The sequence below is a fragment of the Stegostoma tigrinum genome, chromosome 36, assembly GCF_030684315.1.
Source record: "Stegostoma tigrinum isolate sSteTig4 chromosome 36, sSteTig4.hap1, whole genome shotgun sequence".
Classification (NCBI taxonomy): domain Eukaryota; kingdom Metazoa; phylum Chordata; class Chondrichthyes; order Orectolobiformes; family Stegostomatidae; genus Stegostoma; species Stegostoma tigrinum.
This window is the reverse complement of record NC_081389.1, coordinates 21,270,520-21,286,139: the sequence shown is the minus strand read 5'-3', so window position 1 is coordinate 21,286,139 and position 15,620 is coordinate 21,270,520. Positions and strand designations below refer to the sequence as shown.

At 42.7% G+C, this 15,620-nt stretch overlaps 1 protein-coding gene across 3 annotated transcripts in view; it reads left to right on the top strand.

Annotated features, from left to right (window-relative positions):
* ttc23 (tetratricopeptide repeat domain 23) overlaps positions 1-15,620 on the top strand; it is a 59,673-nt gene that overhangs the window by 42,239 nt on the left and 1,814 nt on the right. For 2 of the 3 annotated variants that reach the window (XM_048520888.2, XM_059640187.1), the window contains 4 exons: positions 1,716-1,821; positions 3,539-3,666; positions 3,953-4,102; positions 12,508-12,590. In XM_048520888.2, the coding sequence (XP_048376845.1) occupies positions 1,716-1,821; positions 3,539-3,666; positions 3,953-4,102; positions 12,508-12,590 (467 nt within the window). The remainder of the gene's footprint in view (positions 1-1,715; positions 1,822-3,538; positions 3,667-3,952; positions 4,103-12,507; positions 12,591-15,620) is intronic. The other variant, XM_059640186.1, reaches the window with a different exon arrangement.

Below are 15,620 nucleotides of genomic sequence, written 5' to 3'. Positions count from 1 at the left end.
CTGGTCCTAGACTCTTTCACAATGGAAAACAACTTCTCCTCATCTACCCAGTCAAGTCCTATATCAATAAAATCTCTTCTCATTCTTCTAAAGTCTGGGCGTCGAGGGTGAGGGCCTGGGGAGGAAGCAGGGCTGCAACGTGAGAAGAAAGGTGCTGCATGTGGGGATGTAACATTGAGAAGGAAGGGGCTGCAAACTGGGGAGCGAGGCTACAACACGGAATTAGAGTCGACAAAGGACGGGACAGAGTCTGCAAATGAGAGCAATTGCAAAGCAAAGATACAGCTTTAAACTTACAACGGAGGAATCGTCACCTAAGCGGAAATAGGAAAATTGGGGTCATGAATTCCTCGCAAATTAGTGAGAGGTCTCTGGGTTAAAGCTGTAGGTGTTCAGGAGCTACAATGTGAGTTAAAAATGTGGATGTTTTTGTAATCAACACTAGCAACTGTATCATTTAATATCAAACAGCTTTATTTCCTAAAGGTTGGTACCTATGTGTTAATGTATCTCAAAGCATCTTAAATATTACAAATTATTTAAGGTGCAGTGATAAGTGTTCAAGGTAAACATGCAGTAGTTTAACTGTAACCCCACTGAACCGCAAAAGAGCATCTTTAAGGTGTTGGAAAGTTTGATGTTTAGGGTCGAGACCCTTCTTCAGAAATCCTTTTTCTGAAGAAGGGTCTCGACCCAAAACCTCAAACTTTCCTGCTCCTCTGATACTGCTTGGCCTGCTGTGTTCATCCAGCTCCACATCTTGTTATCTCAGATTCTCCAGCATTGGCAGTTCCTACTATCTCTGTAACATGTTTAAGGTGTTGATTTTACTGTGTACAGAAATGTGTCATTATTTTATACTTTCTTTATGAAGTTATTTGCTAACTTATGCCTGTTGTCCATGTCAGTTTAAATACTGGGGTGTTTCAGAATCTAAGGCACACCTTGAGTGTTGTGGCTTTAAGGTTAAAGGAGTGGTGATGCTTATTGAGGGCATGGGCGAATTTTCCTAATTCTGCTTCTGTGTGGGTCCAAATCCCCTGTAAATTACCAAAAATTAAGATGGTATTTTTACTAAGTGACTGCATTTCCCAATGAAGGAGTTAATGAGACTGAGAAAAGGAGGCCCTGAAAATCAAAACAGGGCCCTCGAGATAATTTCAAGAAAGGCACTCGACAAATAAAAATTATTTTGAGCCCTCTCATAAGTGACAAGACATCCCACAGGATGGCAAATGGCCAACTTGCTGTAAAACCTGCAGATCCCAAATCAGCTTCATCTACCATATCTGAACTCATGGAAGTCTGTCATCTGCACCTGCAATGCAAGGTTAAGCAGAAACCCCTGTGACCTGGACAACACAGCTTAATTTGCTGCATGAGTTTTGTGCCCTCTTTCCTGGTAGAATAAAGGATAACATTGTCATTTAATGTTTTCATTATTCTAATTTGTAAAATATGTTCAATCCTATACGTTACTGTCACTGAATGTAGTGTCCAGGGGCTTGTATTTGGACATATACCTTCCAGCTCAGCGAGCAAACTCACATCCAGAACGTCAACCTGAGCTACAAATCTTCTCAAAACTCGCTGGACATATACTGTAGAATTTCTCCTGTGCTCTACAGGGATCAGTTTCAGTTTCCTGGTCTGCAGTACAAGACTGGCGGCTCCAGCCCTGCGATGTAAACCTGAATCTCTTGTGTGTTTTACAGGCTCATTCCATTGTGTTGACTAACGCTGCCTCTGGAGAGGAGGAGGGACAAATAACTCTTGCTCTAGCAGAGGCCTATGCTTCCACTGGCAGGACTGAGGATCACCGTAAGTCTTTTAAAAGCACTGTGTGCCCCATCACAGACCCCAAACACCACACGTTTCTAACTTCAACCATTCCTGTGTGCAAAGTCACACCCTTACTCAAAACATTCCTACAATTTTCATTTCTTATAAAAAAGCCAGTTTCTTCATCCCACAATTGGTGACTGTGCCCTTCAGCTGCCTAGGCCATGAGTTTTGGAATTCCCTCCTTAAAGCTCTCTAAACCTCTGCCTTTCATCCTTTAAAGCTTATCTCTTCCCCAAGCATCTGGCTCAGTGTCAGTTTCATTTTTAAAATGTCTGTGGTGTCAAGCACTTTGGGAATCTTATTATGTTAAAGGCTCTATATAAATGCACATTAGAGCCTCTGATCTTTGGCTCCCAATCACCAGGCAGACACTGTGCTGATTCTAAAATAAAACAAAGAACTGCAGATGCTGGATATCTGAAACAAAAGTAGAAATTGCTGATGAATCTCAGCAGGTCTGGCAGCATCAATAGGGGGAAAATTGTTTAAAATCCAGTGACTGTTCATACAACCAGACTCAACATGAGCTCTGCTCTCTTCACACAGATGCTGCTGGACATGCTGAGGTTCACCAGCAATTACTGTTTTTGTTTCAGTATTGATTTTGTTGTGTAGGACAGAACCACATTTTTTTACTGGAAGGACTGGTCTATGTTGTTGTTAAGAGTAGCATGCGTTAGTTTACAGTGTGTTGAGCACCACTCATCATAGACAAAAATACACCACCCTGTTCCCTGGCCAACATCTCTGCTTCAGGCTTGCTGCAGTCCTCTAGTGAATCTCAGCGCATACTGGAGGAACAACACCTCATTTTCCTCCATGTAGCTCTCTGGACTCAGTGTCGAGTTCAATAACTTTAGGATTTGAGCTCTCCCATGTCCTTATCCCTACTTCCACATATCAGGCCTTGTTGTCACATGGTCTGTCATGACACACAACCCATTGTGAACCACTAGAAATCACCATTACGAGCTCTTCACCCTCCAAGCTAGATTGTTATCTGTTCTTCTCTTTCCATGGGCTCCACTCTGACCTGTTGTTTACTCTTTACACCCTTTCCCCACCCTATCTTCTGCACGTAAACATTTTCCTTACTACTGTCAGTTCCGAGAAATGGTCACTCGACCCAAAATAGTAACTCTGATTTCCCCCCCGCTGATACTCCCAGACCTGCTGAGCTTTTCCAGCAACTTCTGCTTCTGGTCCTGATTTACAGTGTCCGCAGTTCTTTCTGGCTTTACCATTCATCATAGTTTCAGTGAAGCAAAAATTTAAATGTAATTGTGCAGGGAATCCAATCTTGACAAAGTTTCAGATTTTCCCTTCTGCTGCTCACTTGGTGCCCCAGCCTTCGCCAACATAGCGCTATACCCAGAATGTCCATCCTTATTTCCCCCCATCTACCCTGCTGCCATCCTTCCCTTTGTATTCTCAACCCTCAGGTTATTTCAAACCTGTCTTTACTTACATCTCAAAACTCATCTCCCAACTCATCCTTGGTGTTCTTCCTTCCAACACTACCCCTTCTGGGATATTTTATTCTATTAAAAATGCCGTACAATTGTAACTTGTTAGTTGCATACATAGTGTTCACAGCAATAAAATTGAGTTTTTAGAGCCTTTATTCATATATGACAATATTTTCACAAGATTTGCTACCTCGACTAATTGCAAGGTTATTTGGCCCTTTTAGACCTAGCAGAGAAATACTACAAACAGAGCCTGCAATGTTACCAGACAGCATTGGGAGCTGAACATGCAACGTCCCTCTCAGTCCTTGATGATTACAGTCGATTCTTAATCCTGGCCAAAAATTACTCGGTGAGAGGAAATATTCATATTTTTGTTGGATTTCGTTTTAGATTTTAGCTTTTGAATTATACCTGACGAATTTCAAGAAAACAGAGAACAGAAGCACATTGGTCACAAACTGAGTGTGTGCAAGAATTCGATCTTTGAGGTGTGCAGAGATCTCAGAGGTTTATAGGGCTGGAACGGGTTATTGGGGTGGAGGGATTGAAAACCAACGTGGGCACCTGAAGTTGGTGGTGCTGCTGGGTTATTTCTGCATAAATTCAAGTTAGCGTCGATTGTGTGTTTGCTGCAGGCTGCTGCAAGGTTACTTCACGAATCCCTCCGCGCCAAACTGTCCACTTTTGGAGATTTCAGTAAAGAGGTAGAAGAGACTTATCACCTGTTTGGAGGAATAGACTTAGCGGAGGGGCATCAAAAAGCAGCTTACAAAATGTTCAAAAAGGTGAGTCCTGAGTGTGTGCTGGAATATTGTAATAATTGAGACAAAATAATCTCAACGGACACTTAAAACCTCACATATCGTAGCCCTAACTGTGGGAATCTTGCCGTGCATAAATCAGCAATCAGGCTATCTTATGATAAAACATGAGTAGGCTTCAAGAACAGAGTACTTCAATGGCTGTGAAACACATTGATATATCCTCACAGTGTGAAAGATGCTATATAAACGCAGGGATTTTCTTCAACTGATCCAGTAACGTAATGTTGGAAAGGGAATAACCCATTAATTTTTTGTTTCATTAGCTGATTTCTGGAACCTATCTTGTAGCCTTTTCCTCCCTGTCCCCTTCTGCATTTCCTTCTGCCCTGAAGATAATGATCAATGTTTCTGTTTGATTGCACTTACATACTTTACCTGATTGACCGACCTCGAAGTGTCAGCCTTAGTGTTTGGCACTGCTGCTTCATAGCGCCAAAGATCTGAGTTCGATTCCACCCTCAAGAGACTGTCTGTATGAAGGTTGCACAGCACATTCCATATCTGCTCTGTAGGTTTCTTCCAGGTGCTCCAGTTTCCTCCCACAGTCCAGAGATGTGCAGGATAGGTGAACTGGCCATGCTAAATTGCCCAGGAATGTGTAGGCTAGGTGGATTAGCTTCAGGAAATGCAGGATTACAGGGATAGGGTAGGGTTTGGTTCTGGGTACGTTGCTCTTCAGGGGGTCAGTTTGGAATCAGTGGGCCAAATAGCCTGCTTATGCACTGTAGGGATTCTGTAATTCTGTTCTGTGCTTCATAGGCAGCAAGAATGGCCATGATGTTCACATCAAACTGAAAGACATCACAGCAAATCCCAAAACTCATTATAGTTTCTAAAGTCGATCTGAGTTTACAGTCTACATCTTGCTGAAACTTTTCAGTTTCCACATGTCAGGACAAATGCAAGAATGCCCAACTTCAAACAATCAGAATGATTTGGGATGTTTCTGATAAACTGAGGCAATGCCAGGGAGAAAGCAGAAGGAACTACAGGCTCCCCAAACTCCCAGATAGTTCAGAAAGGGCACAAGGCCTGAACATGTCCCTTTTGTTTTGCAGAGAATCAAAATCTCAACAGTTAGAGTCATTAGAGAAGATTTGGTTGATTTGATTTATTACTGTCATGTCTACCAAGGAAAAGTGTAGTCTTAGGTGATTTACAGGCAGATTGTACAATACAAGTACATCAGAGTAACAGAACAGAGTGCAGGATACAGTGTTAAAGCAGCCAAGAAGGTGCAGAGAGAGTTCAATATTAATATTAAAGAGGTCCATTCAAAAGTCTGATAACGGGGAGGGAAGAAGCTGTTCTTGAATCTGATTGTTCCAGTGGTAGCATAGTGGTTATAAAACTGGACTAATAATCCAGAGGCTGGACTAACATTCTAGAGACATTATTTCAACAGCACTGCAGTGGCTAGAGATTTTAAATTCAATTCATTAATAAATCTGAATAAAGTCGTACTGACCATGAAACTACTGAGTTATTGTCAAAAACCCATTTGAATAATGTAAGGGAAGTATTTCTGCCGGCCTTGCCCAGCCTGACCTACATGTGACTCTAGACACACAACAGTGTGGTCGACTCTTTAATCCATTGTGAAATGGCCGAGCAAGCCACTCGGTTCTATAAAATCACATCAGGAAAAGCACCATGGGGTACACCTACATCACATGGACAGCAGTGGTTCTAAAAAGGCAGTTCACCACCCCTTCCCCCTTCCCAAGGGCCATTAAGAATTTGCAGCAATTGCTGAAGTTGTTGCTAACGATTATATTCCCATGGCTCATTCAGATGAAACAACAGTATTCCAATTGAAGTGGAGAAAATGACTGAGAGATTGACACAGCTAATGTATTTTGTAAGGACTTTACTGAAATATAACTCCCTGTAGCCCTACAATAGTTGTAATTGTTCAAGCTAAACAGTTAGAACTTTGGTTGTTTATTGATTTGTTTTGAAGACAATGTGCCAATTAATTTTGCTTTGTTGTTCTTCCAGCACATGTGAATTCATCTGACAAATAAACACACAAATTAGGATCGATAAATATCCCAACACAACTGGTTTTAGCTATTTGTTTTTTATGAGTTGCCCAACATTTAACTCAATATTACGGCACATAAAAGGGCTTTGTATTTGCACATTCAGTAGATTTAGTTTAATGTCATGTCAGCTGGAATATGATGCACATTTTGGCTCTTTCACTGAGAGAGGAGTTTGTTGTAAGATGCCCACAATTCACTTATTTTTTCTTAAAAAGACAAAGCCAGTTTTAAGAGGGCACATTTAAAATAAATGTAGTTGCTGATGAATTGTTTAAAAATCTGCTATTCGTCTTTCAAGCATCTGAATAATTAACCCCGATGGCAAAAACACAGGCAGTCCAACTTATGTGGTGATTGCATCATGGCTGAAACTCTGGCCTCCAAGTCAGATGATTATAGGCTCAAATCCCTCTTCAGAGACTAGCTCACATAATTGCTCCTTGCACTGAATCAGTGCTTTATCATTGAAAGCAATTTCCTTCAGTTTTTGAGACAGTTGGAAGATGTTAAAAGGTTCCTTATCATTGCTCAAAGAGTAAAAAGTATACCCTGGCTAAGATTCCCCCTTTTGAGATAAAGTGATTATTCATCTCAGTTGCTACCTGTAGAACTTCTGCTGCCTGCAACTGGCAGGAACTGATGGCACAGACACCATGTCACTGAACTAGTATCCCAGAGGTCCAGGTTAATGTCCTACAGTCATGGGCTCAAATCCCATCATAGCAGATAGTAGAATTTAAATTCAATGAATAAAAGAATCTGGAATTGAAAGCTGGTTATGGTTATGGTGACCATTATGGTCGTCAGTGGTAGGGAAGCTACTGGAGAAGATACTGAGGGATAGGATCTATTCCCATTTGGAAGAAATTGAACTTATCAGTGATAGGCAACATGGTTTTGTACAGGGAAGGTCATGTCTTACCAACTTAATAGAATTCTTTGAGGTCATGACAAAGTTGATTGATGAGGGAAAGGCTGTAGACGTCATATACATGGACTTCAGTAAGGCGTTTGATAAGGTTCCCCATGGCAGGCTGATGGAGAAAGTGAAGTCACATGGGGTCCAGGGTGTGCTAGCTAGATGGATAAAAAACTGGCTAGGCAACAGGAGACAGAGGGTAGGAGTAGAAGGGAGTTTCTCAAATTGGAGACCTGTGACCAGTGGTGTTCCACAGGGATCTGTGCTGGGCCCACTGTTGTTTGTGATATATGTAACTGATCTGGAGAAAGGTGTAGATGGTCTGATCAGCAAGTTTGCTGATGACACTAAGATTGGTGGAGTAGCTGATAGTGAAGGGGACTGTCAGAGATTACAGCAGAATATAGATAGACTGGAGAGTTGGGCAGATAAATGGCAGATGAAGTTCAATCCAGGCAAATGTGAGGTGATGCATTTTGGAAGATCAAATTCAAGGGCGAACTATACAGTAAATGGAAAAGTCTTAGGGAAAATTGATGAACAGAGAGATCTGGGTGTTCAGGTCCATTGTTCCCTGAAGGTGACAACGCAGGTCAATAGGGTGGTCAAAAAGGCATATGGCATGCTTTCCTTCATTGGGCGGGGTATTGAGTACAAGAGTTGGCAGGTCATGTTGCAGTTGTATAGGACTTTGGTTCGGCCACATTTGGAGTACTGTGTGCAGTTCTGGTCGCCACATTACCAAAAGGATGTGGATGCTTTAGAGAGGGTGCAGAGGAGGTTCACCAGGATGTTGCCTGGTATGGAGGGTGCTAGCTATGAAGAGAGGTTGAGTAGATTAGGATTATTTTCATTAGAAAGACGGAGATTGAGGGGGGACCTGATTGAGGTCTACAAAATCATGAGGGGTATAGACAGGGTGGATAGCAAAAAGCTTTTTCCCCCCCCCAGAGTGGGGGACTCCATTACTAGGAGTCGTGAGTTCAAAGTGAGAGGAGGAAAGTTTAAGGAAGATATGCGTGGCAAGTTCATTACACAGAGGGTGGTGGGTGCCTGGAAGGGGTTGCCAGTGGAGGTGGTAGACGCAGACACGTTAGCGTCTTTTAAGATATATTTGGACAGGTACGTGGATGGGCAGGGAGCAAATGGACACAGACTGTTAGAAAATAGATGACAGGTTAGACAGAGGATCTTGATCGGCGCAGGCTTGGAGGGCCGAAGGGCCTGCTCCTGCGCTGTAGGTTCCTTTGTTCTTTGTTCTTATTATTTGTTGTAAAACCCATCTGGTTCACTGATGTCATTCAGGGAATGAAATGTGGCCTACATGTGACTCCAGACCGACAGCGATGTGGTTGACCCCTAAATGCCCTCTGAAGTAACCCTAGTGAGACACTGTGCTGAAGGTCAATTGGGAATGAGCAGCAATATGCACATCCTCTGTAACAATGAGAAAAACACATTAAATCGGTGATTTATGTTTCTGAACTGACTATTTGTGTCTTTCGGGGATATCCTGAGGATTATACATCAAACAAATGCAATGCCTTTCCTTCTGTGATCTTCCTCATTAAATGGTCAGTTTGTAAATCAGTAAGCGTTGTTTGAAGATATGGCTTTGTAAAATCAGTTCCCGGCAAGAAATGTTTCATCTGTAATTATTAAAGAAGTAACTGAGTAGAAGCTGTAACTTCCTTTTGAACCCTTGATTAGAGGGGATGGGTTTAATGGTCTTTTCCGAATATTTTTGAAGAATCTGTGTCATTGAAAGAAAGCTCAGCTCTGTCTCCTAATAGCTAGTCACAGATGTGGTCAGTCATTGAGTGCGATACTCCTTGGGACTTTCTGAAGATATAGTAAATAATTATGAACACATTTTTTGAGTAAAGTGGCAGGGTGGGGAGGGTGAGTGTTTCTCTCCAGTTTTGTTTTATTTTCAGCACTGACTTGCATTTTGATACACTTTCACAGTCATAGCTATCCCGCACCTCATAATTAGTGACTACTCCTATAAGTGCGAACATTGAGGAACGTCAGTGATGAGGGTCTATTGGAAAAGTTAGCATTGTTTTGCTTAGAGAGGAGAAGGCTGAGGGGAGACTTAATAAGAATTTTCAAAATCATGGACAAAACAGACAGGGAGGAACTGTTCCTGCTCATAAAAGGATCATGAACTGGAGCACACTGGTATAAAATATTTTGCAAAAGCAGCAAAAACAAAGTGAGAAAAAAGTGTTTCACACAGTAAGTAGCCTGGGTTTGGATGCACATCTTTAAGTTTGATGGGCAGGTCCAACTGAGGCAGTCAAGAGAGCAGTAGATAATTATTTAATTAGAAACAATGTATAGGGTTACATGGAAAAGGCAAGAGTTTGGCATGCAGTTAAAGTATTCAGAGAGCCAGTGCAAACAAGATGGGCTAAATGGCCTCCTTCTGTACCATCATGATTCTGCAAAATGTGTTTTGTGACAACTCAAATGTACACAGTCACTCACCTCTACGTGGGCTGTCAGCAATTTGCACTAAATTCATTAACATTCAGATTGCCTTTGAACAATCTCCCTAACCTTCCATTACACAAGGCTTTCTTTTACTGCATGTTTCTGTCTTATTTCAGTAAAGGAATGTTGCTAGAGTGATTGGTTAACAACTGGCCAAGGTTGCTGTTGTGCTGATGCTGTGTGAATCATGTAGAAGACTCTACAAGTGTCGGGAAATAAATCACAAGCTACCTCCCTGTTTGCTAAGTATGTACCATGGAAGATGAGCTGGGCGCAGACACACTGGGACATCTGATATACTATTCAGCTATTTAAGATTTTGTTTCTCACCATGACAGCAGCTGCAGGGCAATATTTACCTCTTACTAATCAATGTGGTCCTTGAGAATAAAAAATGTAGATATATTACTTTAATAATAACACCTTATTCCTAAAATGTTAAAAAAAATTGCATTATCATTGCTCCTATTCATGGCTTCACAATGCGCTTTATATCTGATTGAGTGCTTCTGAATTGTAGTCATTGAACATAGCAGCCAGTTTAACCCACAAGCAGCAATGTGATAGTGGCTGGATAATTTGTGTCATTCAGGGGATAAACACTGGCCAGAACACTGAGGATAATTCCTTGCTCTTAGAATAGGCCCATGAGATCATTCATATTGATCTGTGAGGGAAGACGGGACCTTGGCTTAACATTTCTTCTGAAAGGTGGCACCTCAGTCAGTACAGCGCTCTCAGTGCTGTGTTATGACTCTCAACCAGGATTCTGTGCTCAAGTTTCCTAATTGCAATTAGATAACACAACTGATAATTTGTTTCAGGGGGAGGCTACTCAATATTGATCCTTTACATGAAAAACCCAGCATTTTTCAAACCTCAAAAACTGGGAATGGTGTACTTTGTTGATGATCTTTCCATGGAATTAAACAAGGCCACAGCTACAGGAAACGTTGACTCCTTCAGTCTAGATTGACTTTTCAAATAGATCTCAGACTGGGATCAGCATCTAACCCCTACCTCTCCACCATCATGTCAGAAGTAAACATGTTCCCATAAATTCGAAGCCAGTTGCTACTCCTCAGATACTGAAGCAGCCCATATCCAAATGCAGCAGGGCCTGGACAACATCCAGACTTGGGCTGACAGATGCCAAGTGACATTCATGCCACACAAGTACCAGGCAATGACCATTTCCAACAAGAAAGATTCTAACCATCAATGGCATTACAATCACTGATACCTCCACTATCAACAACCTCGACCATGGACCAGAAACTGAACTGAACTTACCATATAAATACGGTTGCTTTAAGAGTAGGCCAGAGGCGAGTAACTCACTTCCTGACTCCCCAGACCCTGTCCTCCATTAACAGGCACAAGTTAGGAGTGTGATGGATCAGTTCCCAGCTGTCTGGATGAATGCAACTCCAACAATGCTTAAGACGCTCAACACCATCCAGGACAAAGCAGCCTAATTAAAAACCGAAAGGACTGCAGATGCTGTAAATCAGGGACAAAGGCAGAGGTTGCTGAGCGGATCTGGCAGCATCTGTGAAGGAAAAAATCAGAGGTAACATTTTGGGTCTGGTGACCCTTCCTCAGAATTGGCTGATCTTCAGAAGCAGCCTAATTGGTTGGCACCACATCCACAAACATTCATTCCCTCCACCACCGACGCACAGTAGCAGCAGTGTGTATCATCTACAGGATGCACTGCAGAAAGTCATGAAGGCTCCTTAAACAGCGCCTTTCAAACCTACAACCATTTCTATCAAATAGGGTGAGAGCAGCAGATATATGGGAACACCACTAGTTTTCTGTCGAAGCCATTCACTGTCCTGGCTTGGAAATATATCACTGTTCCTTCCCTGTCATTTGGTCAAGATCCTGGGATGTCCTCCCTACAAGTATTGTGGGCCTACTTACAGCAAATGGACTGCAGTGGCTCAAGAAAACAGCTCTTCACCACCACCTCAAGGGCAGTTAGGGATAGGCAATAAAAGCTGGCCCAGCCAACAATACCCAGCTTCCATGAATGAAAGTGAATGAATGACTAAAATAAATGTACTGTAAAAACATTGCTCTTAAGACAATAAAAGAGACAGGAAACTTTGAGGGGATATAATTAATAACAGATAGAAATGTGGTTTATGTAAGCTAGTTCAAGCAGTTCTCTGTAGAAATACCATATATTTTAGAATTCCCCTTGTTTCACTGAGGCCATGCCAACGGTTCAGAAATAGTCAAATAAAAGCAAAATACTGTAGATGCTGGAAATCTGAAATGCTGGAGAAACTCAGTGAGTCTGGCAGCAGCTGTGGGGAGAGAAACAGTTAACATTTCGAGCCTGATAATTACTGTTCTTCAGATTTCCACTTGGCTCTCTGTCTGCAACAAGCTAGCAGACTACAGCCCAGGCAGAATAGGAACAGCAATCATATTGCTGAAAAAAGAGAAGGTGGTTGAAGCTTTCATCAGGCAAATGCAAGAATACCCAATTTCAAATGCTCACAACTGTTTATACTGCAGGAGAAAAAGGTGCTGATTTGGTTAGCAAGTTGACTGTGAGGTGTTGCCATGGAGAGAGCAACAAGGAATCTATAAGACTCTGAACAATGCCAGAAAGACGCAAAATTTGAACTTGTTCCTTTGTTTGTATGGTCAACGCTGGTGATTGTAAAAACACACTCCAGCAGGAGGCAGCATTTCCAGGAGGGGTGGGTGAGTGAGAGCGATGCATGTGAATAAGCTGGAAAACAAAATGTTTGGCACACCATTTTGTTGAAATTTGCATTTTGCTGTTCAGTTTCAAGGGGTAAATGTGCTGACCCAGTACAACCACTAGTTGCTGAATGTAGAATTCTAATTAAATACTTTAATCTCTCTCTGTTTGGCAGTGCCTGGGAATTCAGACTTTTCTGTATGGGTCACAGCACAAAAAGACAAGAGCCACTCAGGAAACTGTCAAACTCTTATCCAAGTAAGTGACGCTTCAGTGACCATCAGATCAATGACGGAGTTGGCTGAAGCTGTGTGGAACTTTCGAGTGAGCCACTGAACTGCTTCTTTAACTATTGTGTCACCACAAGTTTGAAATTGTCATTTTAGTAGCTGTATGTTTGCAGGACTGGTGCTGGTCTGTAACTGAACAGACCATAAGATTCCATCTCCGGTCTCCCCTTGAATCAGCTGGTGTCTGCTATGTGGACAGAGGGCATTGTAATGGCAGAAAAACTGAAATTGCTGGAAAAGCTCAGCAAGTCTGGCAGCATCAGTGGAGAGAAATTGGAGTTAATGTTCTGGATCAAGTGACCCTTCCTCAGAACTTGTAAAGGCAGCTGTCAGGATTGGAGGAATCAACCTATATTACAGTAGCCCCCCCCCCATGGAGAACTGCATGCATTTTGTGATACCAAGGTGTAGAGCTGGATGAACACAACAGGCCACACAGCATCTGAGGAGCAGGAAGGCTGGCATTTCAGGCCTAGACCATTCTTCAGAAAAGTTTTCTGAAGAGGGGCCTAGGCCCGAAACGCCAGCCTTCCTGCTCCTCAGATGCTGCTTGGCCTGTTGTGTTCATCCAGCTCTACACCTTATTATCTCAGATTCTCCAGCATCTGCAGTTCCTACTATCTCGGCATGGATTTTGTGTTGGTGACAGTGAGAAGGATTGGACCTAGCGATAGCACCCACTCTGAGCAAGATCTCAGCAGGAAACAAAATCAGAAATTGCTGGAGAAGCTTAGCAGGTATGATTATATGGGGACTTCAGAGGGTGGATGTAAAGAGGTGGTTCTCCTTGTGGAAGAATCTCTGACCAGAGGACCTGTTTAACAGCTGAGGAGGAATTTCTTCTCTTAGAGAGTAGTGAATCTGTGGAATCCTTTACCACTGAGGGCTGTAAGAGCAGGATCCTTAAGTATATCCAAGACAGAGATATTAATGTTATGAAGTGGTAGAGTCCCCACCTCAGAGCCAGGAGTCCCAGATTCAGTGGATTGCAGCAGTTCAAGAATGTAGCACATCACCACCTTCTCAAGGCCCAGCCAGTGACATCCAAATTCCACGAATGAATACAAACAACTTGCACCAAAGGTCTCTGGATGACAATTCTGAACAGCTTGCTTAGAAAAGATTCATGACCATAAACCTTCCCAGTTGAAAGATATCCTGCAAAACTTAGCATTGCTGTGTGAACTTGCCTTAGCTCCTGCTTTTACAGACACCTCAATTCTTTATGGTTTTCCCCAGCCAGCAATGGGGCTTACACTGTCTGAGGTCCCAGGTTCCTCGCAGCTGGTAGCCACCTTGCCTTTGAAATGTATGCTAAACATTCCACACACAGATTGTAAGACAAGTTAAGAGGTGCCAGAAATTATGAGCACAAATGAACTTAAGAAGGTAACATCCAGAACAAAAAAAAGCGGCAGTGTTTCGGCCATTAGCTCAGCTGATAATATCCAGCCATCTCTACTAGAGGATGGTAGCAGAGAGAGTGGTAGGCATAGCACGATGAATGATGGAAGTCACAGACGAGCTACAGAGAATAACTGAGATAACAAAGTGTTGAGCTGGATGAACACGGGGGGCCAAGCAGCATCAGAGGAGTTGGAAGGCTGACATTTCGGGCCTAGACCCTTCTTCAGAAATTCAGATTTTCTGAAGAAGGGCCCAGGCCCGAAACGTCAGCCTTCCTGCTCCTCTGATGCTGCTTGGCCTGCTGTGTTCACCCAGCTCTACACCTTGTTATCTCAGACTCTCCAGCATCTGCTGTTCCTACTATCTCTGTGTGAATAACTGAGGATGGCTGAAGATAGACAAGTGGATCTTCTGGCAGGAGTAGTTGCAGCAGGTGATCTTATTTGACAGTTTTCCGCTGGAATGTTTCCGGGAATATCGTTTCCCAAGTTATTTTGGGTGACTTTGAGAAAAGTGACAAAAATGACCTCCCAACAGTTGGGCTCCATACCTCCTGCCTCGTTCAGAATTCCATGTTTAACTTCAGACAGTCCAAAGGGAAATGTTACAAGCTGCAGATGTTAGGCATTGTAAATGTGATTGACCCCTTTGGGTAAGGCATTGCCTGGTCTGAGTACTCAGTCATACAGATAGAAGGACCGTTGCCTGGTCCCAGCTGGGGCACATGTATGGAATTCCCAGATTGCACTTAGATCTCAAGGGCTACAAAATGTGCCAGGGTTCCTATTCCCAATCCCGAAGGTCTAGGTACGTGGAGGTCAGAATGGACTGTGTTGACCCTCTCCCAGAGGAAGAATAGCCTCTCAGAATGCCTCATGAAAGCTGTAATTGACAGGTGACTGATTCTGGAGGTTGAGGAGAATTGCTGCGAGCTTGGGTCTTGTTGAGACTGCACTTAGATTACTATGTACGGTTTTACTTTCCTTGGCTAATGAAGAGCAAATTTGCCACAGTAGGAGTGCAATGGACTGAATCCTGGAATGCCTGTATCGTCCTTCGAGGAGAGATTGAGGAGACTAGACCTATGTTTTCTGAAGTTTGGAAGAATGAGAGATGATCTAATTAAAGCTACATAATTCTTACAAGGATTGAATAGTTTGGATGTAGGAACGATGTTTTCCTTGGTAGAAGTGGTGTAAAATCAGGGCACACATTATCAGAGTGAGAGGTATGCCATTAAGGACTGAAATGAGGAGGATTTCCTTCACTCACTGGATGCTGGGCCTTTGGATTTCTTTACCACAGTGGGCCGTGGAGTCTCAGTCATCAAGTACTTTCATGACAGAGATCGACAGATTTCTAGATATTAAAGATATTGAGGGATATGGGGATAGTGCATGAAAATGGCAGAAAATCAGCCATGATGTCGTTGAACGACCAGGCAGACTCAAGGGGCTGAACGGGCTACTTCTCCTTATTCCAATGGTCCTAGACCTCAGAATAAACGGACTGGAAGTAAATAATCATGACATCTTGACCCAGCTTTCTGACTTATTTTGGTAACATGCCATTAAAACATGTAACTCTTTGC